Genomic DNA, 27,768 nt, shown 5'->3' with positions numbered 1-27,768 from the left:
ACAATTTACACTTAGGGGTCTGATGATTAAAACATGTGCTGAGTGAATGTATCAGCATTTGTGCAAAGTTTGTAAATAATATCTATACCTATGATTTTGTTTTTAATATGTGCAAAATGTTTTGTTCTGACAATGAAGGTGGCACACCCTAAGCACTAACAACCTAAAATTTTGCTTCATTTCAACAACAGCCACTTACAAAAATACTTCAAAAAGTGAGCGAATGCTGGTTAATTCACACAAAACTAATGTTCATGCAGTTTTTCTGGACAAATATCTGTGCACATTTTTATATTTAGAGCCATACCAGATTTATCATGTGTCTTTCCCTTTTAGATATATCTGAGTGTGCTAAAAATCTTCATGTTTGTGGCATGCACTCAAACTGTTACAATACAGCTGGAGGATATTACTGTACATGTGAAAATGGCTATCGCAGAGGAAACATCACAAAGTTCTGTCCTTCCGAAAACAAAAAAGAGAATGATTGTACAGGTAAGTGATCAGATGAAAGAACAATGCCTCAAGAAATATATATATATAAAGAAATATGTTTATCCTGGCAATTTATTACACACATTGGATCTGATTTATTAGAGCTCTTTAACCACCTGAGCGTTACACTGAGGTCTAGATTTCTGTACCAAAAGTGATCCACTGTTTTTCATGAAATTTTTTTTTTTAAGGATGTGACAAAATTACGGGGTTAACCATCCTAGCCATTTTTTTTTGCCCGACCTTCGTACGGGCATAACGGCTAGGTGGTTAAGATGAGAGTAAATAGACTTTCATAGGTAAACACAGGAGATCCAGCAAATTTGGAATGGAATTCCTAAAATCATTCATTTCTATTATTTGGCAAATGTTTTCAATCCTTGACCAAATCAATTCCAGGTTTGCAGGATAACCCACATTTCTATATAGTCAATCTTTTTCAGTCTTAGAAAACTTTAAAAAAGCACGCTCGTTATAAAAGCAGTTGATGTTCCATGAGTGGATAAAAACTGAGGGCTAACCTCAGTAATGGACTGTGCTTTACTCCATGGGGTACAATTTCTCTTTACAATTTAAAAATCATTTTTTTAAATAGAAATATTGTTATTGTTTAGCTTTTCTATTTACTTAATTTGGCCCTCTGCACAGGGCCTTTCACTTAAAAATCATTTGCTATTATTTGGCAAATGTTTTCAATTTTGGACGAGATTTAATCCAGGTTTGCTGGATCCCCTAGGTTCACCTATAGTAGTCTATTTTCTCCAGTCTTGGAAAGTTTTAATAAATCATGCTCATTGTTTTATACACACTTTAGTATTTTCAAAAAAAATGTCTGTTCTTTACAGCTGGAAATGTCTCAGAGAACAATCCAGAAAACAGTTAGAAACATTTCTAAATAACAATGAAGTTTTTAAACAAAGGTTTCCCCAAGAGAATAGCATTCATAAGTAAACATGTGTGATCCAGCAAATTTGGAATGTAATTCCTCAAATCATTAAATTCTATTATTTGGTAAATGTTTTCAATCCTTGGTCAAATCCATTCTAGGTGTGCTGGATAACCCACAATTTCCCAACATAATCAATCTTTTACAGCCTTAGACTATGTACACACGTGCAATAAATATCGTTGGAAACGAACGACTAATGACCGATTGTCTGATAATTGTTAACAAAAAAATGCACACCGACTTGCCAATGACACCGATGAACGAGAAATGTCTCTGGAAACGAACGACTGTCCCAGCAGATCTGAATGGGCGACGATCTTTATCTATCTCTTGTGTGTACAGTTGTTCACTGATCGTGGGTTGTTCTGTGGTACAGTTTCTCCTGTACATATCACTTCCTGCATCGTTCAAACGATCGTATCCAGTGTGTGTACATTATTGGTGGATTATATTTAAACAATTGTATCCTTTCAGCATGTACAGAATTGTGCACAATATGATTGTTCAAAATAACTGTGAATAATCATTGATCGGTCAATAATCGTTCGTTTTCTAACAGCAATTATTGAACGTGTGTATGTAGCTTTAGAAAGCTTTAAAAAAGCAGGCTTGTTATAATTAAGCAGTTGATTTTCGATGAGGGGTAAAAACTAAAAGCCTCTTGCTCCGAGCTAAGGGCTAACCTCAGTAATATACTGTGCTTAATAAACTCCATGGGGAAAAATTTACTTTTACATTTTACAAAATATTTTTTTAATAGAAATATTGTTACTGTTTAGCTTTTCTGTTTACTTAATTTGGCCCTCTATACAGGGCCTTTCAGTCTATTTCACATTTTACTTTTTTACACACCCATTTTTGTTTTACTGGTGCATGATCCAGCAAACCTGGAATGGATTTCTCAAAAATTATTTGCTATTATTTCGCAAATGTTTTCAATTCTGGACCAGATTTGTTCTAGGTTTGCTGGATCCGCTAGGTTTACCTATAGTAGTCTATTTTCTATTAAGTTTGAAAAAACATGCTCATTGTTTTATACACACTTTAGTATATTCGCATTATATTCCACTGAATAAAGTGTATGTAAATCCAAACTCTTCTTTTCATTTTGTCATTTGATAGAATATAGGAGGGTCAGGACAAGTTAACAAAATCTATTGGTTGGTCTAATAGAAATAAAACATTGGAAAATGAATATATTTACACAGTAGGCAGCAACTACATACTAATACAATACTCAGACTCCTCCACTGCCCGTTGAGTCCCATGATGAATTATGTCTGTAGTAATATAGTTGCTTGCTTAACAATGCACTTGATAATTCCTGTAGAAACATCTATCACTATGCCTACAGACATTAATGAATGTTCAGAAAACCCCAACATCTGTGGCCCTAATAGAACATGTACGAACACAGGTGGATCTTATAAGTGTGACTGCAACCGTGGGTTCCAGAATGTCTACAATCAGTGTATTGGTGAGCGTCATTTTGTGTTTCAACACATTATCAGTTTATTTTGGTTGTCTTCTGTTATATATTATTATTTTACAATGTTTACAGAAACATGTCTGTTCTTTACAGCTAGAAATGTCTCAAAGAACAATCCAGATACCTATTAGAAACATATCTAAATAACAATGAAGTTTTTAAACAAGGGTTCCCCCAAGTGTTTAGTAATGACCCCCAAGAATTTATGGACCTATTCAAGGGGGTCATTAAACTAGTTAGAGTAAAAAAAGTAAAAAAAATGTATGGGGGGGAAGCCAACAGGTGGTTGATAGGTGATAATGGAAGTTTAGTTGGGGTCAGTGACTCTTTCGAGGTCTCTGTAGAGTTCCACATCAGTCCCTAGTTCTGGATGTCAGATTGCTAGGGGTCAGAGTTTGATGGTTAATCAGCAGCAAGTGAAATCTTAAGTTGTCCAAATGAGTTGTATGTCATGGTACTGGAATACCAGAATGATTTGTGCTGTTTTTTTGGTTTTTCACCTTTCACCCTCCCACTTTTGGGGAAGGATACATAAGTGCTCACTTCCTATAATGAGCTGATTCCCTCACCTTAAACTATGCTGCAAAGCTCACACACCTCAAACACAGCCAGCGAGTAATGTTGCTTTTCAAATTGAGATTGAGATTGGAACAAGGCAGATCAAGCACCCTTACCAAAGCCAACGTCTACGCCCAAAATTCTTTCAGGTTTATCGACTTGAGCCTTCTGCTTGGTGCACATTTTTGCAGAAAGAGACAGTCCCTTGTGCAATAACACGTCTAACCTACCTGCTCGCTTCAAGCGCTTCTATTTACTACAGATTTTGATGAATGCATCCAAAACATCTGTAGTTCTCTGTAGTTTATAAATGACATTTATAAAAACACACCTTAAAGTGTACCTATACTCAGAATTTTCGCTTTACATAAAAGGGTTGAGAACCCTTTTATGTAGGGTCAAAACTAATTTATATTTTTTTAGGTGCAACACACTTTTTTTAAAAAATAAAGGGTGCAGCACTGCCCCTAATTCTCGGCCACCTAGGCGTAAAGTTAGGATTGAGGCCCACCAGTGCCATGGTATGGGGCCCACTTGCAGGGCCCGTCAAATTTTTAGACAGAAGGAAAAGGAAGCCTGGGAAGATATGGAGATAGTGTCAAAAAAGGAAACCAGGGGTAGACTGGGGCTAACAAGGTGTATATATAGACAAAAAGAAGCATTAAGTGTAGGTTAAAACTTAGAACCTTGGAGTTATACATAAGAGATCTAGGGCAAGAGTCTAATAGGGGTAAGTGTCTGAACAAGAATAAGAGAAACGTCTAAAAACAATAGTAGAAAACTCCTCAGCCACAGATGAACAAGCATCACTGACATCCTGTAAACGCACTACCATTGCTTCAGGTGCTGCAGAATTACAAAAAATAGTCTCTTTGTCACAGAAGTCCGTATATTCTGTATGACATTTCAGTATACCATATTTATGTTTGCTCAGCTAAATCAGCAACCCTGCTGCTTGTCATATTAGTAATACGACTACCAAGAAAGTATTCTGGTAAATACTGCTACTTTTGTCTTTGAAGAAAACAGGCAAATATTCAAGCAGAGGGCTGTCCAAATTGGTCATACACTTCCTACGCGTTCATTAGATGCTTAAATTGTCATTGTTTACATATGTAGCTTCTTGTCCTCACTAAAACACTCACACAGTATCTTGACCTGTCACTTCTACTATAAAAACCACTTTCTGGATCACTGTTAATGCTTAATAGTAACCCATCAGTATCATCAAGGCTTGCTACCGAAACTTCAACTGAAACTGAAATTTTGCACTCAAATCTTGATTGGGTGTCTTCTGAGGCACATTGTTTTCCTCTATGTCAAATCAGAAAGCGTTTTAGCTCATTCATTTTTTATCTGATAAACCGGTCTCCGGTTTAGGAAAGAAGACAAGAGGACTTGACACCTGGGTGACAAAAAATATAACTCTGTAGTAATATTTAGATACCCACTGGAAATCAAAGCAAGAGCGGATACAAATGTTGAAGATTCTGTGCCCCAACAGTCAGCTGTAGGATGACCATTTGAGATGGTTTAGCTTGCCATGGTTTCTATGTTACTCATTTTTTTATCAAAAACCTGAGCATTTGCATGTTCTCTTTTTGAACTCTTTCTCTTTTTTTTAATTTTGAAGCACTGAATATGCTGGTAGGCCCATTTTTAGAAAATATAAAATACCCACAGAGATACCCAATCTCAGATGAGTACAGAATGCCTATATATAAAAACTTGTTTACTAGTTACCTGCCTAGAAGTTGGCTTCAGGTATAGGGCACTGGCGGCTTTTTAAAAATATAACTGCATTCATTTTTACTTGGTGCCCATTTACCTGGGAATGGCATCAAGAAAGGGACAATGCTGCTGGATAGAGGACATCTCTGTTGCATCTAAAGAAAATGAGGAATTGAACAAATTTGCATCCAGCATGTGGAGCTCCTAATTCTTGTCATATGTTGTAAGATAGTGAATATAATTGTTAACTACATAGTTACCCATAAATTGGAGAAGTTTACAGCTCATTTTCAGATGCATTTTAGAATGGGTCTTCAACTTAAAAATAATAGTCATTGCAGACTCCATGCAAACTTATCCTTACTTAATTTACTGCTGTTTGTAAGAGAAATACAAAAAATTTGTGGATCCTGGCCATAGAGAGCTCACTACAGTAAGCACAAGATGCATTAAAATCCCTTTTAGTAACTGATTTTAATAGACATAACGAATGTATTTAGAACTCAGACAGGAGCAAAAGTACTGCAAAGAATGAAGGAAGTTGATTTTTGTACTGCAGAACTAGCATTTTTTTCTCCTTGAAAAATAGAACTGTAGTATTAATATGTCTTTTAAACTAATTTATTTTGTGTAATAATTTATGCTGTCTAATATGAATTAGTTATAGAGTGTTTGCCTAAAGATATTCAAGGAGGGTATTTAGATTCCTGCCACAATCAGACTACAAAGGTAAGTTATTATATATTTTTGATTCTTTACTTAAATACTTTAATAACAATCACTAGATGAGCTCAGAATGGCAAAATTTCCAAGGGAAATTTTTTAAGGTTTAAAATGCTTACTTTGGGTGTAAAAAACTTTAAACCCAATCACTAGCTATCTTTAGGAATCTGGGGACAGTGTAGGGCCAGTCCGAATACATTGATATAATCTATTCACCTCTAATTGTGGATAAAAAGACAATTTTTTTTTTCCACAATGTGAAAAAAAATGACTATGTATGCCTGTAACTAAATGATTTTATGTCACTTTATGATCAGTCACAGATAGCTTTCCCCATTGCTGCTATACAAATTCACTAGCCTACTCATATTGTAATTGTTCTTTTTGGTGCAAATCATTATCAATGGTTTCTTTAACCAGTTTTAGGAATCTGGGAGAGTCTTTATCCATTCCTAGGAAAGGTTCACCCATAATTGTGATTTTGGTGGTTGTGGTGGTAACCCAAGGGTAGTTGATGGTGGTAGTGGTACAATTTTTGCTTGCCATAAGGAACAGGGGCTAAAACAGATCACCAACCCAAGATTGGTTCATTTTAATGAACATCAATCACTCCAAATCATTTTGTGGTATGGGGAAAATTTTTATCTACTACCATCCTATCTTCCTTCTCCCATATGTTTCCAAACTTCTTAAATGCCTTGTCTATAAAACACTCACCAATTACCTGAGCACCAACTCTCTCCTTGACTCTCTCCAGTCTAGCTTTCGAGCTGCCCACTCCACCAAAACAGCCCTTACTAAAGTGGCCAGTTACCTCATCAGAGCTAAGTCATGAGGCAACTTTTCCCACCACCTTTCTCCTTGATCTTTCCTCTGCTTTTAACACTGTTGATCACCCCCTTCTAATCCAAATCATGCACTCCATTGGTATCAGTTACACTGCTCTTTCATGGTTTGCTTACTATCTGTCTGACCACTCCTTTAAGGTTTCTTTCAATGGTAACTCCTCCTCACCCACTCTCCTCCCTGTTGGTGTTCCCCAAGGGTCAGTCCTTGGACCGGTTCTCTTTTCTCTGTACACCTCCTCTCTCGGTAGTCTCATATCCTCCTTTGGCTTACAGTACCACCTGTATGCTGATGACACTCAAATTTATCTGTCCACCCCTGACCTGTCTCCCTTAGTCCTGGATAAGGTTTTTATGCCACCTGTTGGCCATCTCATCACGGATGGCTGACAGATTTCTGAAATTCAACCTGGATAAAACCCAGCTCATCATCAATCCAAATCTCCCCCTGACATATTTTTGATACTGTTATTTGTCCCTCCCCTCTGGCATGTTGTCTTGGCGTCACCTTCGACTCTGCCTACTCATTTACCCTTCATATTCAGAACATTTCCAAGTCCTGGACAACTGTAACACCCTTCTCCCTGGTACTCAACTAACCCGACTGTCTCCTCTAAATGCTGTTATCAATTCTGCAGCCAGACTTATCCATCCTTCCTACCTTTCCTCTTTGCTGCATCTTTTTGTAGTTCTCTTCACTTGCTTCCATTTTACCTGGGAATCAAATGCAAGCTCTTGGGTTTTGCCTTCGAATCCTTCCACAGTTTTTGGCCCACTTACCTTTCTGACCTGGTAAAAAAATATTTCCCTAGCCACTCTCTTCACTCCTCCAGTGAACTACTACTGACTTCCTCACTCATAACCTTAATACACACATGGCTCCCAGACTTGTCTAGAGCTGCCCCAACTCTCTGAAATGGTCTTCATTGTCCTATTCGGCTTGCTCTTACTTTCTGGTCATTTAAAAAAGCACTTAAAACCCATTTTTTCAAACTGCCTACCCATTTTCTTCTTTCCTTTCAAACCCTCACTACTTCCCACTACTACGTACCTTCCCTCCTATTGTGTGTTACTTCCCCCCACCTCCAAGAATAAAAGCTCTTCTGGGAAGGATCCACTCCTCCTTCTGTTTCACTGTTTGTATCTGTCTGTCATTTTCAACCCTTATATAATGTACAGCGCTGCATATTATGTTGGCGCTATATGAATCCTGTTTATATTATTAATAATAATATTATTATTATTATTATTAATATTAATAATAATAAAAGATACAACAGTAGCACAAAATTCAAGCCCTGATGATGATTGACTCCTACAGGTATCAATCAAATGCAGCAGCATTACTAGTTGCTGGAATAACACCAGCAATTTTTAATTTCTAAAACAATTTGAGAACTGGATGCATTAGGATATTTAAGCACATGTTTCTCACAGATCAGTGGTTGATGCACTTTCCTAAATAGGATGTGCACAGCAAAAGATACATCATCATGAGCAGGCATAAAAAATGCCTATACAGTGGACACCCCCTGGGCACAGATCTTCAAGCTTTATTAGAAGCTCTGCCCTATAAAAACTTATTTGCCTTACAGGACACACCTCTTCATTCCTACCATCACTTACAACCGGTATTTTGTCTAAAACCCTATCATCATTGTTTGCTGACTATAACATAGAATATACCACAAATTTGCTACCAAGTACTGCTCGTCTACCTGCTGTTTTTCAAGTACTGGTTTATTTATTACCACCACCATCACCACCACTACTGCTCCTCTGGTTTGAATAAATGTTGTGCATCAGCACACGACTCTTTATTCAATATTAACTCTTCACACAAATCGCTTGTCTTCATTTCATAAGAGTAATACTGTCTTTAAGCAGGAAAGGGGATTGAGAACCTATTGATTGGATTGAGAGGGTGGTTTTGGTTGTGTAAAAAGCAGAAGTACACTAGCTCCAGGGTAATGTTTCATGTTCACTGTCTTCACCCACAGAGACAATGATAATAATAATAAGCTACGCTGGAAGTAATCTATTTCCTATTACCTTGTATACAATGGGCCTCTTTCTGTTTCCTACTATTTTTGGTGGTTTGCTTGGTAGTGATGCTGCTGGTGCCCTCTCTAATGCTTCTACCCATAGTTTTGTGAATTCTGGATCCAGACCCAAGAGGTTTAGTTTGAGTTGAGGACTCACCAGTGGCTGCTGGTCTCTTGTAAGGCCTACTCCTGTTGTCAGTTTTATTTAAACCTTTTTAAACACATCAGCAGCCAAACCATGAGAACATTTTGTGAATTGTATTAGCAAAAATGGGAGAATATTGCCTCTGTGTAACTGTCTGACAGAACATAATGTAAAACCCGATAAGAAGAATGCAAGTCAAAAATTCATGTGCTCCGTATTTGTGCTTATTGTTGCTTCCACTGCACTACAATCTGAAGCAGTGCTGTCGGACCTGTTTGGAGATATCCTTCACTCCAAACTAAAGAATACCCCTACTTATGACATAGGGACAAGAACAGATAGGGGAAATATATTAATATATATATATATATATATATATATATATATATATATTTAATAATGGGGGAACTCTGCTATAATTCCTATATTTACAACTTACAGTAAATGAATGTAGTGATCTGTGGAAAGAATGCCTCGTACATTGCTGGCCATTGGGAAGGTAGCCTCCCTTACAGATAACCAAAGGTATAAAAGATAATTGGAATCACTGCCCTATACAGTAGTAATAATGAGCACTCAATGACCTCTATTGCACTTTTCTATATTAGGATAGTTAAACAGAATATCATACAAACAATCGCAACATATCTGATTGTTAGAAGTTTATTACTGTAATATTTCTCCCAATGGGATTGTGAGGTCGGTGAGGTCGGTGATGTGATGGTGATGTGCAGCTAAATTATCTCTAAGAAATGTCAAAATCACAGTATTGCTTGGCAAACATTATGAGGTTTACAGCTTTTGTTTTCTCTTTTTAAGGTTCCATTCTGCTCTGTTCTTGAGATTTCATTTAGATCCTTGAATAAATCTTGTCAAGTAAATAACATCAGCAAAGAGGTAAGAAAATATGCAACATTACAAGTGGTTGGGAGTACTTTATAGTTGTCTTATATCAAGGTTTACATCAATTTGTAGTGTTGGAACTTCCCCATTACCCCATCTGTGTGTTACCCTCTACAAATATCCATATTTCCTTTTATGTGTGTCTCTCACTAGTTTAATCTCTTTGTCCTACTTTCTGTTTTCTCTCTTTTTCTCTTTTTTTCTGTTCCTCACTCTTTTTATATAGATGTATCTCTAACATGCACACTTTCTATCTATCCATCCTTCAATCACTCATTCACTAGATTTATGTTTCCCCATCTCACTCATTCTCTTCTTTCTTTCTGTTCTTTTTTTCTCTCCTTTATTCTTATTCCCTCATTTTCATTACAGAAAGCAGAAGACGAACTCGAGGAAATAGCTAAAAAGTTTAGTCAGGCTTCAGCCAATGCAAGTGACATCACTAAGCAAGAGCCTAAAGGACAATTCATTACAGAATTTCTACATAACATGGAGCAAATTGTTCTGTTGTCTTTTCTAAATGCACCAAGGACTCAGAAAATCAACACCACTTATCTAGGTAAATTTGTTTACTTCTCAAGCAAAACACCACTGGCAGCATGGTAAAAACACTACAGGCAGCATGGTGGCTCAGGGGTTAGCACTCAAGCCTTTGCAGGACTAGGTCCCAGGTTCAATCCCTAGCCAGGACATTATCTGCATGGAGTTTGCAGGTTGTCTCCGTGGGTTTACTCCAGGTACTCTGGTTTCATCCCAAAAACGTGCAGTTAGGTTAATTGCCTTCTCCCTAACAATTGACCTTAGTCTACATTCATCAGGTATGACTACCGTAGGGACATTAGGTTGTGAGCTCCTTTGAGAGACAGTTAGTGACACGACTATGTACAGCGCTGTGTAAAATGATGGTGCTGTATAAATACTCTATAATAATAAAAAAAGTACAGCTGACTGGGGAAGAGGTGAAAACACCACCTTTTTTCTCTAAATGTATGTACTGTGCTCTACTTAGGCTTGCTGTGTTGTTTAAATCTTGAAAATGATTGAATGAACAGATATACAAATTATTTGGCAGATAAATCAACTTCCATACATTTAAACATTAGTCAGCTGTTTGGCTAAGCTACATCCCAGAATTTATATGAAACAAAATAAAATAGGATCAGTGCACGACTAATGGCTTGAAGGATTGTGCTAGTATTTAGAACACAAAAAAAATGCTTTGTTTAGGAAATTTTAACTATTTGCGCTCTGGCTTTGGCAGCGCTAGGTCCCAGGTTTGAATCTCGGCCAGGGCACTATCAGCATGGGTCTATCAGAGTATGCAGGTTCTCCTCGTGTTTGTGTGAGTTTCCTCCAGGTACACCAGTTCCTCCTACATTCCAAAAACATGCAGTTAGGTTAATTGGCTTCCCCCTAAAATTGACCATTGACTGTATTTAGGACATTTGACTGTGGCAGGGACATTAGATTGTGAGCCGCTTTAAATGACAGCTAGTAACATGACAATGGACTTTGTAATGTGCTGGGTATTATGGAGGCCCTATATAAATACTGTGGAATAATAATATTAATAATATCTGTCTTTCAATGCAATTTTTACCTCGAGATATTATCATGAATCCTTCCCATGACATCTGCCATCCTGATGTTCCGTCATTTACCCTGCTACTAGCTGACAATAGTATGGAGGTGCCCTGCAGTCTGATGCCCAAAGATAGAGGTAATATAATATAGAGGTAATATAGAGGTAAATATAATATGTAAAGGCTTGGTAAGTAATACATTTGCTAATATTAGTATTATCACATGCAGTAGGTATAGTAAAGAATTACTCCCTTTAAAATACTCCCAATTTGTTGTTTTGCAGCCTAAAATATAAAAAATATATTTTTAATTTGTATTTACCCAACATAACTATGAAAGTGAATTATAAAAATAAAAACAGACCAGGAATAAATGAAAAGCAAGGATCGCTAAAGGCAGGTCAGACCTGCCTCCGAGTCACACTTTTTAAAACTAGACCTTGTAATACTAGGGACCTTCTTGAATAAGAAATGGGGCAGTGAGCATGTGCATGTCCTGCATTTTGTATTAAAAAATGTGTGAAGTGTTTAGTACTAGACTTTTTTTCACCTTCTATAAGAATGTGTAGGCATGTAGTGCGCCTTTTCCAATTTCCCAGGCTGAGGGGGTTACATTGTTGGGAAGAAGCCCTCACTCCCCCCTTCCACCCTCAATGATGGTTCATGCCACCAGTGGAGCCATATGTGGTCCAGTTTTTATCATAAGGGAAAACAGATATGAGCTTTTTGCCCCAGTACTTTTTGGGAAACCATATTCCAGAGAACCTTATGGACAGGTGAGGTGACACATATGCTTGTTGCTCAATTTCTTATAAAAAGAAGTTTCCAAGCCATGAAAAGGGTATAGATTTAATTTTTTTGGCCCTAAGCCAATACAGGAAGCGGAGAGCTTTCATTTTTTCTGACTTGTAAGCTGTACTGTACCCAAGTCAAAGAGGCAATGAATATGTTTATAATTTTTACTTGCTATCTTAAAAACATAATTTTCTTCTGCTTTCAGGTGGCGCTATTTTTATTACCTACAAAGAGATGAATTCCATATTGAATGGAAAGAAGTTACTCTCACAAGTTCCGGAGCAGGATATGAAGACAGTGATCAACTCAAAGGTGGTGACTGGGGCCATCACAAATCGTAACAGCCAAAATCTAAGTTCCCCTGTTGTCTTCAAACTTTCCCATCTGCAGGTCAGTATTCTCAGCGTGGACATAGTGAACATAGTGATCTGAGCCATTTCTGACATGAACGGAGCTATTCTGACTCCAGATCAGAGCTTGGAATTTGAGTAATCCAAGTTCTTCTCGGTCATTACTATACCGGTGATTGATAGGCAAATAGTCTACTGACAATGATACTTGTTGCTGGATTGGCTCAGACCTACTACACCAACCTACTTTACCTGTCATTGGTATACTTGATTGTGAGAACATTGAAGCTGCAAACCACCAACTATCATTCTCAGTAGGAGAAAAGCAATGATGAAGGAATGCTGATTAAATGTTTATTACATTTGATTTAGTATCAGACCCTTACAACTCCCTACGTGGTAGAGCTCAGACTAGAAATGAAATGATAGCACAAGGAGCAACTTAGAAATATACTGATGGGAAGAGAGAGCAAAGTGATATAAGCTCATCAGTCTTCTGCTTATCCTTTCTCTTTCTGATCACAGGGTTTAAGATGAGGAAAGACATGTAGGTGTAATACATATGCAGCAATGAAAATAAAAGGAGTCCTGCCCTGCTTGTCAGCATTGTACTGTGTAATTGCCAGGGCATGAAAAAATCCAGACCATTCATTTATGCTCAATGCAGCCAAATGCCCCATATGACTCTTTTCTTATCTGTTCTGAAAGTATTGTGGCTTGCATGAACCCATGCACACAATTTCCCAAAAAGACACATTTGAGATGTATGGATGAGTAATATAAAAATATCACTGAAAACTATAAATCTTTCAATTGCAGCCATCAATTCCACATAATAGGTTTGTCTGTGTATTTTGGGACACTGTAAGGAATGGCTGGTCAGATGAAGGCTGTGAGACAGGACAATCTGATGACATGCAAACCACCTGTTCCTGTACTCACCTCTCCAGCTTTGCAATTCTCATGGCGCCTCAAACAATCCAGGTGATTATAGTAAATGGGAATGTTAATAAAACTATTATGGTGTTGTAGTACAGTAAGAAATATGCATTTTTTTTTTGTAATAAAAAAACAAAGTCAATTCCACATAATTAGGCAGATATTGATTCTGGCCACAAATGTTTTTTTCTGTGGTTTGACAATGTTTTAATAATCAGACTTTAAATTTACCACCAGTGAAATACACACACAAAGACAAATAGTAAAAAAATAACATTTACTTAACTGATGACAGTTACAGAAATGGTAATTCTCACTATAAGGCCACGTCATCAAAAAAGTCAAACTGAAACAGCAGTGCATGCTGCTGAGTTTTGATAAAAAATAAATAAATAAAAGTAAATGTGTAAAAAGTAAGTTAGGGAGGGAAGAAGAGTCATATTTTTAGTGAATTAGCCACTGTGAGACGATAATTTCATTTTTTATTTTTACAGGAAGGATTTGCTCTCACTCTTCTCTCCTACATTGGCCTGAGTGTGTCTATTGTCTGTTTGTGTCTGTCTCTCCTCACATTTATCCTGTGCCGATCCCTACGGAACTCTCACACCTCCATCCTGATAGCTCTATGTGGATGTCTCTTCCTGGGACAACTTTTGTTTTTGGTGGGAATCCGTCAAACCTGGAATAAGGTGACTAGCCAAAGCTGCAGGAAATATATTAAGAAAATTGCAAAGTGTTCAAGCACTTTTAAAATACTCCTAAAAAATATGTGTGGTTGTGCTGGCATGTAGGTGTGTAGTTGGTTTACCTACTTTACATTTCTACAAAGCAGATATATTATTCCCATTAATTGCAAACCTGTACTACAAGACTGAACTTTCAAAAATATTATACATTTTGGGAGTGTACAAATCTACCTTAAAAAAAATTAAATACACAAGTAGAGGTAGATGATTTAACCCAGTAGAAACAAAGAACATTATTATTCAACAAGTATTTGCAAACCTGTCTCTTTAGATAACCCATATTGCTCTGGGAATCCTTAACCATCTATTATTATTTATTTGTAAAAGTTTGTGGATTTATATAGGGGGAAAAATATAAATCAACAGTTCAAAAAGATATGAAGAACCAGTGTTGTTTTAAATGATTAGACATGCACTGCCTAAAAGAATAATTGTAGTACTGCTACTTAATCATGTCAAAAAAGGAAAGGTCAACCCATGTATCATGTTCCATCAAGATTACCAGACAGGTACTATGCAAAGGATATAGGTTTGAAGGGTTTCTCCCTGGAGGGATGATGCTGATTATAGTCCTAGTGCAAAAGACCAATCAGGTAACTTTGAGCCTGTTTTAGGTGTGTACCAGTGGTCATGGTACCACCACGATCCTCTGAAAAGTCACTAAGCCTATTTCCTCTTCTATATTCCACTTTAGCTCCTGTGTGCTTTCATTGCTGGTTGGCTTCAATTCTTGTTCCTCAGTGCATTCTGCTGGATGTCTATTGAGGGCTTTCTTCTCTTTATGACTGTGCGAAACCTAAGGGCTGTCAATTATATGGCCTCTCGAAAATCAAATTCTCCAGCTATGAGTCTTCTTGGATTTGGCATCGCAGCTTTGATTGTGGGGATTTCAGCAGCTATTTATCCACATGACTATGGGACAACCTTACAGTAAGTTCTAGTATCTTCTGTGTTTGAGAGCTATTACATTCAACTTTATTCTGCTCTGTGAGTTTCACAAACTGATTTATGAAAGCTCTCCAAGGCTAAAGAGAATACACTTTCAGAAGTAAAGCTGGGTGATCCAGAAAACATGGAATGGATTTTAAAAATCATTTGGTATTTGCTGGCAAATGTTTTGAATCCTGGACCAGATCCATTCCAGGTTTGCTGGATCACCCATCTTCACTGATGAAAGTGTATTCTCTCCAGCCTTGGAGAGCATTCATAAATCACGCCCAATGTAGCTATATAAGCACAAATTTAAACTTTGTAATTGATAAAACATCTGTAAATGTATGTGAACCCCTCCCCATAATGCAATGTGTATGACCAATTATTAGACCCAAGCTGTTTCACATGGGGAGGAGGATGCTGAGCATTTGAAGTCACAATTCGTAATACAGTCTTGAGCTGTTCTAGTAGTAGATTAGGTTGTATAGGTTCTCAAAGTAAAATGTTGGAATACTTCACATAAAAATGATAGCCTTCTGTATTTTTTAACCATTGTTTAGGGTACTCTCCATGAACATAAGGCGAATATAAGATTTTGTGGGGTAGGTAGGTAAATTAAAAGGCAAATTTATTAAATTATTATAGTCGAGTAAATTTGATTTGCCACATAATGAATAAGATATAGGGGTCAAATGTACATTTTCAATTAAGCTAAATAAGTTAGTGGGATATAGTAAATATTTTATTTACCCTGTGTTCCAAAAAATACCCCCATAATAACTTTTTTAGTAACTGACCATTTAGGTATAAACAAGTACATATTTAATTGCTTTCAAGTGTTTTGCACTGTATTATTTCCCTTTATTTTCATATATTTTATTTGAATCATCTCCTTTCTGCAAACTAGTTGCTGGCTCAATCTTGACATTGTTTGGAGTTTCCTTGGTCCAGTCTGTGTGTTTATCATTGTAAGTATCTAAAAACATTTGCAAATATTTAAATATATTTTTAAAGTTGCCATCTATGTCTAAGGTAAACAACAAAGGAAGATGTTTGAGGTCACTTTTGTATGTAACATGCCACAAAAGACAATAGTCATGTGTTGTTACTCCATTAAGCTGAAACATGTCAAAACAGACAATTCTTCTCAAATCTGTTTCCTTTTCTAGGTTGATGAATGAGGTGTCTGTATGCCTCTAGAAAAGGTCTCCTACAGCAATTTCTTTCACATTTCTTCCTCCTTATTCCTCTCAAGAGACCCTTATAACACAGTTCTTTTAGGGAAAAGGTGTCATTCTCAATTTGCTTCATCATTTGCACTTCTGATCACTATTTTCCTGTACTTAAGTGATCAAAGAGACAAGCCAATAAAACCAAATATTAGCTGACACCATAGTCCTGGCAATGGTAAAAGGGTATAAAAATAAAATGTGAAAAGTATGAAAGAAGTTCCCCCTAGAGATGGTAAAGAGAGCAGGGAATTTGCTGTTCGTTACTACTGGTGGTATTTCTTTTATAAAAGCATGCATACAGCCTTTTTTTAGGGGGTGATAGAAAAATATTCATTGATCAAATCATCAAGAATATCCTGATGAATGATCTTAATGTATCTTGTCTTAACTGATCCCATTTATAATAGATAAACACTGTTCTCTTGGTCCTCACTGTACATTTACTGAAGAAGAGGCTGGCATCTGTAAATACGAATGTGTCCACTCTGAAGAATACTCGGTGAGTGTTTAAACAGAAAATATAACCAATGTGCCTGGATGGAAACTAACTGCAAGCATGTGGTACTGTCTTAATAGCCAATGGTGGATCTAGGAACACCAGGATGTTTATGGAAATAACCGGCTTCATGTTGAAATATATATACCACCAAATGATTTTTATGTTAAGAGTAAACTTCCTGTACATTTAAATGGAAAATATAGCATATAAAAAAACTGATAATAACTTTTTTTTATTGTGTGTCAGAAATTTTAATTACTGCCTACATACTATCTGAAACTTCATTACATGCACTGGCATCTGAAATAAGGAAAATTAGGAATAGGAAATAAAGGGTAAAAATATACAGTTCTTTTTTGTGTGTGCTTTATACACAAATTTTCAACAATTTTTCAGTGTTAATCCAGAACTAAAGAAGAAACTTGTTTTTGAAACCTTGAAATTTCTATCAACACTTAATCATTAAATGCTTTATTTATATCCATTTTTTTATTTAGGAAAGTGTTTTTTGGATTATCCTACTACTAACTCTGGATGACACCTTATTCTCTCCATGTACTAAAAACGTGTTTGTCATATTCCCACCTAACTGTCTATTCTTGTTTATAGTTTACTGACTTTCAAAGCTGTAGCCCAGCTTTTTATCCTTGGTTGTACCTGGGGTATTGGCTACTTCCAGTTTGGAGATCACGCTGTGGTCTTTTCTTACCTCTTCATCGTCTTCAACAGCCTCCAGGGACTGTACATCTTCCTTGTACACTGTCTACTCAATCAACAGGTATGTTTATACATTTAAAAGCTATTTCCCTCTTTTATGTTCAAATAATATCCTGTTTAGGAGGAGTTTGAGAGAAGTTTGTTGTAGAAGTTTAATCATTTGCAGTACATCCTCCACTGTGGTGGGACCTGTGTCCCAAGGGACTTGCAGTCATGGAGCGATGGGCCGAGCGGGACAAGTAATTATCAATATGAGAATGAAGGGATAAAACATCCCATGTAGCATTACCAAAGATTCTAGCAATGATCTTTGGGTAATATTCCACATTACCCATTGAACCCATAACCCTATTCAAAATTGACATTCAGAATTTTAACTCAAATCTTGCAAGCTATAAAGGAATCTGCTTATTTCCCTTATCACAGTGTTGCAGATAGTCCAGAGAGCCTTCCTTTTTTTCTAAATGTAATTCTTTAAGCTGACAATTTATGTCAACAACCTTGGGTAATAGATTCACATAATTAGTAATATGGGGACATGATCCAACCATCTAATTGGGCCAATGTCAGAGAATGAGCCCATTCAAAAAAGAATGGATATAACAGGATATATTGGTAAAATCCATCATGCCCAAATGGCCCTGATAAGAGAAGGAAGTGTCCCTCAGGGTCAGGTATAAATTTGCTGAGAGAAAAATAGATATGAGCCTGAAGGAATTCTGTATCAGTCCGATGACGTCTTAACTGCAAGGCAAGTTTCATGCCCAGACACAGGATTTCTTGGCATGCAGTGCATTTTAATGGACTGAGAAATAGGCTGGCCTAAGATGGTATTAAAGATTGATTATTAGGTCACGTGAAAATCAAAAGTCAGGATACCTCTAACCTTAATGTTGTTTGCCAGCCCCTATTATCTAAGTCCTCTTAATGCCTTTTAAAATCTCCAATGGCGGAGGCCTGTGTTGATAATCAGTATCTAAGTGGATTGAAAGTCTTCATTAAGAAGGTCACTCAATATTCTAGTCCTAGGTTATGCATGTCCTCTCTTAGAGAGTGAATTACTACCCTGCAGGTCTCCTTTACTTCCTAAAATAAAAATCCTCCATGGTGGGGATAGATTTAAAGTATTCCATTAAAAGATGGTGTTCTAGAGAGCCCAGTACCTCCACCTGCCCAGCTGTTTTATCCTTGAGCCTACTATGTGGCAACATACTATTATCCCCATTGTGGGGGGTGTCCTTTTAGCAAATAAGGATATACAATGTGATGTGGGCTTCCCCCTTTGAGGCAAACCCTGAGTTATGGAAGGAGGCACTATGGATGGACTCACCACTTCCCCCGGAGCAGTTAGTAGAGAGGGCTTAAATCCCTGGCCATGGTGGTGTCTTTGTCGTCTTGAGGTGGGCCTGGAATGCTGTAGGTGCAGTGAGGGGTCTCATGCCAGAAGGTGATTCAATGGTGCTCTTGGTGGAAGAATTTGACGAAGGCCTACAGGTAAAGGCTATGCTCAACCCCAATGGGACCCTCATCCCAGGGACCTTGAAGAGTAGGATGCCAGTCTCTGGTGTTCACATTGGGAAGACCCTTGATGGGTTATATTCTTATTCAATCACCATTATGGGGGACTAAGTGGGGTGGTGCAAAAAAGGTGGGTCCTGTGCCTCCCAATCCTGATGGCATGCATAGAAGGATTTGCATGCCTCATGAGGCCGAGGAAATGACACCCACGGCCAGGAAGCTCTGGATAGATGATTCAGGAGAGGCAGACCTTTCTCAGACACCTCACTCCTAGGATCATTTTGCAATTAAAGTTTTTCCATGAAAGTTGGTGATTTCTTTCTAAATGTGTGCATGTGTGCATACATGGAGCCGTATAGACCATGCCTACCGACATTTTTCTATAGATAATACTTCTTACCATTTTACCCACTAGAAATACCCCTTGAAGTACAAGTACAACTGGGTGGGGACCTGGCAAATACAGTACATATCGGAAAATATTACACAGCTTTTGTGGAAATAACTTACACAATTTTTCCCATCAGAGACATCAAAACCAAGACAATGTCAGATTTGTGCTGCTTCAGCACAAAAGTTTCACATTACACTGTTAAGTGTGCTATAGACCTGTTCATGCACTTTTATTTATTATCACATCATTTGTTTTATTTTTAGGTCAGAGAAGTGTACTGCAGATTGTTAAACAGAGTCTGTATTCACAAGAAGAAGAAACATGATACCACCACAGACAGCTTTCCAATAACATCTAAAGATGTAAGTTATAAAAATAACAAGATAGGCCATAATTGTTTCATGAAAAATGTCTACACTGCCTGTGGAGAACAAGGTGTACAGTTCTATTCTCTATGATTCCTATAAAACAGAAGAAACCTTTTTTGCTTGCTTGCTGCAGTCAACAAAGCAATGCACCCGAAAAAATTCTGTCCATGTTTATATTTGTGACCCACTTGGGGAAATTTGTGTTCGCTATTTGTCTCTGTGGTACCTATACTGGATATGGGTATAGAGGTTCCCACCAGGACAGAAAAGCACAGACTGAAAAAAAAGAGGTGCTAACTTTCACTAAAATGTGTATACACATACTCAAAGACAGCAATATGAATCCGACAAGGACTTAGTTTGGTTTGAGTTATATTTTACAGTTTGTTACCCACCATTCAGCTGAAATTCACATGTCCTTACTACAACTTCCTGTCTAGAGGAAATAAATTAAAGAGGAAAGCTCTCACTCATCTCTGTAGATGCAGGCACCATAATATATTTTTTATCCTCAGTGACCAAGGTAAGAAAACTTAGGTCAACCAGATGATTCTCTCAGCAGCTCAGCTCATCCTGCTTCGCCTCCAAACAGCTCCACATACTCTCCTTTCCAGCAGTGACTTAGCAGAAGTAACTAGACTTACTATGTCTCCCTCCCTGAAGTGACTCAATAGTCTTTCACCCTACCATTTGGCAATGCTAAGAGATTAACCTAAATGACTTCAGTGCCTCGTTTGTAAAGTTTAAGAATTCTTTTTTCCTTAGAGCTTATATCTACAGAGGTTTGTAATTGTCTATTCATTGGTATTTTTTAGGGAATATGTAAATGCAATAATTAATTATTGTTTATAGCCTGTTCCACCTGACCATAACCTTTCGGGACACCTTACTTTCTCTATAAATTATTTATATAGACCAAAAACTGCCCCATTAACTGTCCTTTTCACTTTCTACAGTCAAATTTAATGGACTTGAAAAAAACTACAGTCAATACAGACAATTCTTTACTTGAGATGAAAGAGCAAAATTTGTAGCTGTCCAACGTGAATTCATAAGAAGATTCAAGCTTCAGAAGAGATCATTGTACAATCCGAAGCAAGAAAATGAATATATGAAAACAAAAAGATAGAGAAACGCAGGACTGCTGATGCCGATTGGTTGCTATATTGACACTTATTTTTTCACTACCTTTCTTTGCTTCAACCATGAGTCAACCCCTATATAGCTGCTGTTTCCTCAATATGTTCTTTTTGCAAGACTTTACTCTGCAATTCTACGTGTGAAGTTACCTTTTAAATATCTTCTTGGCTTTATTCTGTTAAAGAACTATAATAATTTCCAATCCATTTTATTTTTATATTCTTGAGACAGAATTGATTTTATTCAAGCATATTTGATAGCCAGTAAGGGTATAAAACCAACTGTGTGTATCACATATCTCTACCGACCAATATAAAAGTTTTAAAATAGCAGTAACAACATTATGATGCTGTCCGTAGCCTGTGCACAGAACAGAGCTGTGAGAAGATCCTAGCAACTCCACTAACTACAGGCTGCCTTTGAAAACCAGAAGGAACGGGGGTGTTTACAAGACCAGGCACTCTCCACAAAGCGTAAACAGGAAAGAGTGGTCATTATTATAGAAAGTCTCTGCACCAAGTTAAAATCTTACACTGTATTTCCTGGACAAATCTTTAAAATACATAATGTACATCAATATTCAAGTAAGAATACACATGAATAAAATTACATTTGTCAACAAAGTTGATAGGGAAGGAAGCAGGAGACAAGTCTTTCAGTTTGTTCTTTCAATTGTAGTGATTGAACATTTTCCATTTCTTGGGTTGTATTGCGTCTTTACATTATTTCAATTGCCTTTCTAAAGGTTTAAAATGATGCTTTATATCTGTTTTCTTTGGTACATAAAGTTATTATATTATAAATAAACTTTAGGCATGTGGTGCATTTGTTACAATGGAGTTCAAAGCTCCATGAGTTTTCAATAAGGAGGACAAAGCAGAATCTGTTTGCCTTAAGACTTTCTCTCCTAAATGTCTCAAAGTAGTCTAAACAGAGCTGGAAGGGAAAAGGAGGAAACACTGCATGGGGGATAGCAAGGGTCAATTTAAATCCCAATAAAAGATAATACAATAGCACATTTATGAGAGGCCTCCCGTTGTATTTCTGGTTCCCACTAACATCAGCAATACATATTATAATACAGCAATTTATATTTTCAGAACTGAACAGAATAATCAAATAAAAAAATCTATATAAAAAGTACCCTTGTCATGAGTGTGTTCAAATAAAGTAAAGTGTCTTGTGAAATATATTTTGTATTTTCCATATTTGTCAATACCCAATACCTAAAGATATATGAAGGCAGAATTGGCCCCATGACAAAGTAGCAACCTTTCCTCTTTTTGCCCAACTCTACAATTGACAATATTAAGAACTGCTATTGGCACAGGAGAAGCCTCTTTATTTGGTTTGTGTATATTGCTATGGTCCTGTAAGACACTGGCTGCCTACAGGTCCATCCTGTCTGGTGAAGTAAAAGGTAGGTGCACTGCTCTGACGATCTTTGCTATTTCACTGGATTACTGCAAAGAAGATGACAGGTATAGCCCCTAAGTCATCCACCATGCCCTAGACTCCTGCCCAGGGTTGCCTTGTGGATGATCTGGCTCTGCTTACAAACTTTATGTCTAAACTCTTCTGGGTACGGTCTTCTCCTCCTCCTGTGTCACTGTCTGTCTCTGTCTGTCACCTGCAACTCCTATTTTATTTACAGCGCTGCGTAATATGCTGGTGCTATATAAATCCTGTTTATTGGGGAGTTACTATATTTGTCTGCTTTATTCTGCACAATTTATGATTTGCTTAAGCAGTAGAGTTCAAACACCCATAACCCTAAATAAAAATAATTTGCTTGCAACATAACACAGTCTGTAATGCAATAAAATCTTTTTGTCAGCACTCAGTTGACACCCAATGATTGTATTGAGCATATGAATAGACAGGTGCTCCTTTTACTTGCCAAATAAATATGGTCATGACGCAACAAAAAAAATTATAAAAGCACCAAAACTGTAGGAAATATTTGAACAAATATTACTTTAACCTCCCTAGCGGTTCATTTATTTCCGGTTTTATATGTCTAAAAGCGGTACGTTGTTTTTCATGAAAATTTATTTTACAGTATAATATAATAGTATGAGTATAATAAAGTTTGAAACACAAAATCATTTAAAAACAACAAATTGAATAAATTAAAAAACTATATATTTAAAAAAAAATAAATACATTTTTTTAAATTAAAAAAAAATACACATTATACTCATACTGTTATATATGCTGTAAAATAAATGTTCTTGAAAACAATGTACTGCTTTTACACATAAAAATCCAATGTATTGCATTCAATACAGTTATTTTGTATTTAATGCAATACAAATGGATTTTGAATTTCCCTCCCCGCCCGGCTGGGACACACGCACCGACGTCACCGGGAACTCCCCGGTGACTCATTGGATGCAGAAGCAGGAAGAAGGAAGAAGACAGAGATCGCAGCGGCTGGGCGGCTAGGGACCCCGCTGGATCAGGTAAGCGCTCTATTTACTAACCTTCCATAGGTGTTCCAACCCCGAGTGTGACTCAGGGTTACCACTTTTAGCAACTTTTTTCTACCCCGAGTCACACTCAGGGTTACCGCTAGGGAGGTTAATATAAGTGTATATACTGGTCAAAAGCTTACATGTACAATATTGGTCAAAAGTTTTGGCAGTGGCACAAATGCGTTTTGCAACATTTGCTGCTTCAGTATTTTTAATTTTCTTTTTACCTTCTTCTATAGTATACTAAATAACAATTCTAAATCACTTTTGCCCTGTGACATGGTATTCCATCAATAGGAAATATACAGATCATTTTCAAAAACATCTGGATTGTTAGGAGGACATTTTATTACTATTTTTGGCAGTTTTCTTTGGAAGAATTGTAAGTGAGCCAACTCTCTTGAATGAGAAGCAATATTAGCTTGACAAGGGACCGATGGTAGCGTTCACCTTTTCTTCTCAGGACAATAGATTTTCAAGATATTCTAGACAGTCAGAAGAAAGATTTATCAAGAAAAATAACTTTGCATCTTCCGTTATCCAATCTTTGTGCTTCCTGCAAAATTCCATTCTGTTCTTAATGTTTTACTTGGAAAGAAGTGGCTTCTGCTGCTCTTCCTGACAAAAGTCTTTGCGTCACTATGTGTGCAGATGCCAGCACACCCACCTACTGCCAATATTGAGAAAGCTCTGCACTGGTGGCAACACAATTCTTTTGCTCTGTGCTTGCCTTGGTGTTCTCTGGGCACTATTAGACATCCTGAAGCCTTCTTCACTGCAACTGAAGCTCTCACTTTAAAGTTCTGGATAATCTGGTAAATTGTTCTTTAAGGTGCAATGTTCTTAAAAGTATTTCCTTGCATTTGAGGCCTTTTTGATGCAAAGTGATTAAGGCTGCATGAGTTTATTTGGTGGTAACCATTTCAAACACAGGAAGCAATGATTTCAAGCACATCTACATCTCTTTTATAGCAATCACACTGCATTTATAATTTAATAGGAAGAATAGAGGGATTTCAGTGGTACTCATTCACACCATCACTAGTGCTGATAATAAAACAATATTGAAATGAAGTTAGCTGGTCATTTTGTGCCAGGAAAAAATATAGTGACTGCAAAGAAAAGCAAAAGAAAATCAAAGAAACTTACTGAACAGATGCAACCTGTGTCCATCTTTTCCACAGTTTATGAGGAATATACTTATAAATAATTTGCAAAGCGATTAGTTCAAATCAAGTAATTGCTTTATTGTTCTCTGCAGATGGGTAAATGTACATTTTAGTTAACTAGAGATGGATTGACTTTATTTGAAAGGTACAGTAGTAAATACAGATGGATGAAAGCACTGGTACATAGGTTTTATTGCAGGTGTCATTATAAATGAGTCCACTAGGTGATGATGTTGTATTACTTGTGAATGAAGACAGACAAAAGTGTTATTCATTGTGAGTGAAGGAACTACAACAATACTTTTGTAGTACACAAACTGAGAATGACACCGTAATTATGAATATTACTATTATACAGGATTTATATAGCGCCAACATATTAAACAGCGCTGTACATTAAATGGGGTTGCAAATGACAGACAGATACAGACAGTGACACAGGAAGAGAGGACCCTGCCCCAAAGAGCTTACAATTTAGTAGGTGGGAGAAGTAATACACAATAGGAGGGAAATATGTAATAGAGAGAAGTAGTGACGGTTTTAAACGACAAAAGAAGATGGGTAGGCAAGTTTGAAAAAATGAGTTTTCAATGCTCTATTAAATGAGCAGAAAGTAGTAGCAAGTCGCATAGATAATTGAAGACCGTTCCAGAGAGTTGGGGCAGCTCTATAAAAGTCTTGGACCCGTGCGTGTGAGGTGGTTATGAGTGAGGAAGTAATTATTTAGTCATTGGAGTGAATGACGGGGGGAGTAAATTTTACCAGATCAGAAAGGTAAATGGAACACGAACTGTGGAGGGATTTGAAAGCAAAGCACAGAGTTTGAATTTGATTCTAAGGTGAAATGGAAGCCAATGAAGAGAACTACAAAGACATGAAGCAGAAGAGGAGCGATGGGAAGGATGGATGAGTCTGGTTGCAGCATTCATAATAGATTGTAGAGGAAGGAGTAGGGTTAGCTGAATACCAGAGAGGAAGAGGTTACAGTAGTCCAGCATGTTCAAGGAGTTTGGTGGTCTCTGGGGACAGGTAGGGGAGGATTTTGGAGATGTTGTGTAGGTGAAAATGACAGGACCTGGAAATGTTCTGAATATGGGGTGTAAATCTACTTTAAGGAACTTTTGCCCTTTTTAGTTTGGACAGAACTACAAAACAAGCACTTATGATTAACAAATAACTATGCAATTTATTTTTTTATAAATAAACTACTTATTTTTATATCTTACTTTCTCTTTGTCATACTCATCTAAGTACCTTTGTATCATAGTTTCATAGCTACTTCATACATGCTAAAGGGATTTACAGTGTAAGCATAGCATAAACATAAAATATTTCTAGTAACACTGTGTGTGCTTATGTTACCTTCTAAAAAGGAAAAGGGTATTTAAAATGTATCACTTGTTAGAACAACTCTGTGCTAATAATAATAAAATAATAAATTTTGTTGTGCCTATTCTAAATTATACACACATTCAACAATTGAGAACAACATAGACAGACTGAGGAATGGGCACTAGCATGATGTTTTAAAGGGTTTGTTTATTTTCAATATTGCCCATGCACTGTATAACAAAGACCCCCTCCAGTACACCTCCAATGGCAGTGTTATCTCTCAATGCCTTTTTACAGTTGTTGGCCTAAAAGCTTATTCTATGTTAAACTACAATCTTTCCAGCTATTTCTGTGGATGTTTTTCTGCTGAAACTTCAGCAGAATGTAATTTGGTAATTCATCCCCAAACTCAGCTCCTACAACCTCTTCCTCTTTTACCCAACCACAAACATGTCAATTTTTTGTGAGCCATGAGCAGGCTTCTTTTTTTTCCTACCATGTCAAATCCCACTCTCCGAAGCAGACCACAAAAAGTGAGCTGAAAAGTTATTCCGGGATTTCATCTTGATGCTCCTAATGGAGGACTCAAATCATCCAATAAGAGAGGAGTAGCCAAGTAAAAAAAAGAGGATGTGCCAGGTTGTCCCTCTTAGGCCAGGTCTACACAGCAGGTCTGAAGTTTGCAGGTACCTTTCGATTCCTACTGTGAGTTGGGGAAGGTGTTAGTAACCACATGTATGACTCAACATGGATTGAAGACATGGAAAGGATTGGAATAGACAAGGATAAAAAGAAAGAGACAAATTTCAACAGCAGCAATCTCATCAGGGAGGGAAAATGATCTTCAAAATCGAATGGGTTCCATTGCAGTGGCCATCTATTAGCATCTATATCAGTCCATTCTCATGGAGCCCCTTTGCAACCCCCACTTGGCCTGGTAATATAATCTCGGCAGTCATTTTCAAACCTCACCTTCTAACAAAATTATTGTCATTTACAAAATTGCTAAATCTTTTAGCAGCACTTGAAACAGGACATAAAAATTTGCAACATTGGCAACACACTCAACCATAAGAAATCTCCCCCATCAAGACTTTCATAGATTCTAAAGCATACAGATTCACATTAGAGGCACATTAGAGATGATTTTCTGTTTCTAACACAACTGTTGTTGTAACTTGCTGTGCCAAAAACATTGATTATTGCTAGTTGGCTTCCAGATTGGATCCAAGGTTCAAATGCCAGAACTCATTCCAGTGCAGCAAAAGGAAGCCAAAATACATAACTATAAGGAAGTACATTTAGGCCGCTTCCCCACATCCTTTTGCTGTTGCACCACCATGGAAAGGAGATGTTGCCCCACGGTGAGATTACAAATGTTTTCAGGAAGCAGCGCCCAGGCCTAGCCACAGTGGCCAACACCCATAGGCATCGCTTGTCTATGATAATCAGCTGCAGATTGGATGTCTTCAGCATCAGAAGGGAAGACCCAATCAACTACTGGGTGTCACGGAAGCTTGTGGAATATGCACGAGAGATGCTCATCAGCACTGAAGCAAGTGTCTTATTAGAATCAAAGTTCAGTGACATTGAGGGCTTGGTGACAAACAGACACATCTGTTTTCCACCACTTGACCTTTATCAAAATGAACCAAACATGGATCTCTGATGACTTCCCCACCTTAAGAAGGTT

General features: G+C 37.2%; 1 protein-coding gene across 1 annotated transcript in view; it reads left to right on the top strand.

Moving 5' to 3' along the window:
* The window catches only part of LOC140322326 (uncharacterized), a 72,902-nt gene extending 50,664 nt beyond the window's left edge, over positions 1–22,238 (top strand). The window contains exons 22-36 of the mRNA XM_072398905.1: positions 337–495; positions 2,799–2,921; positions 5,884–5,951; positions 9,800–9,877; positions 10,256–10,442; positions 11,490–11,603; positions 12,467–12,651; positions 13,431–13,595; positions 14,045–14,239; positions 14,991–15,226; positions 16,137–16,197; positions 16,869–16,960; positions 17,570–17,738; positions 19,853–19,951; positions 20,914–22,238. Of these exons, the coding sequence (XP_072255006.1) occupies positions 337–495; positions 2,799–2,921; positions 5,884–5,951; positions 9,800–9,877; positions 10,256–10,442; positions 11,490–11,603; positions 12,467–12,651; positions 13,431–13,595; positions 14,045–14,239; positions 14,991–15,226; positions 16,137–16,197; positions 16,869–16,960; positions 17,570–17,738; positions 19,853–19,951; positions 20,914–20,991 (2,009 nt within the window). The 3' untranslated portion in view covers positions 20,992–22,238. The remainder of the gene's footprint in view (positions 1–336; positions 496–2,798; positions 2,922–5,883; positions 5,952–9,799; positions 9,878–10,255; positions 10,443–11,489; positions 11,604–12,466; positions 12,652–13,430; positions 13,596–14,044; positions 14,240–14,990; positions 15,227–16,136; positions 16,198–16,868; positions 16,961–17,569; positions 17,739–19,852; positions 19,952–20,913) is intronic.
* Positions 22,239–27,768: the final 5,530 nt, after the last annotated feature.

This window comes from Pyxicephalus adspersus, chromosome 2, assembly GCF_032062135.1.
Source record: "Pyxicephalus adspersus chromosome 2, UCB_Pads_2.0, whole genome shotgun sequence".
Lineage (NCBI taxonomy): Eukaryota > Metazoa > Chordata > Amphibia > Anura > Pyxicephalidae > Pyxicephalus > Pyxicephalus adspersus.
The sequence above is the reverse complement of the archived record's forward strand: the minus strand, read 5'-3'. Positions and strand labels throughout refer to the sequence as shown.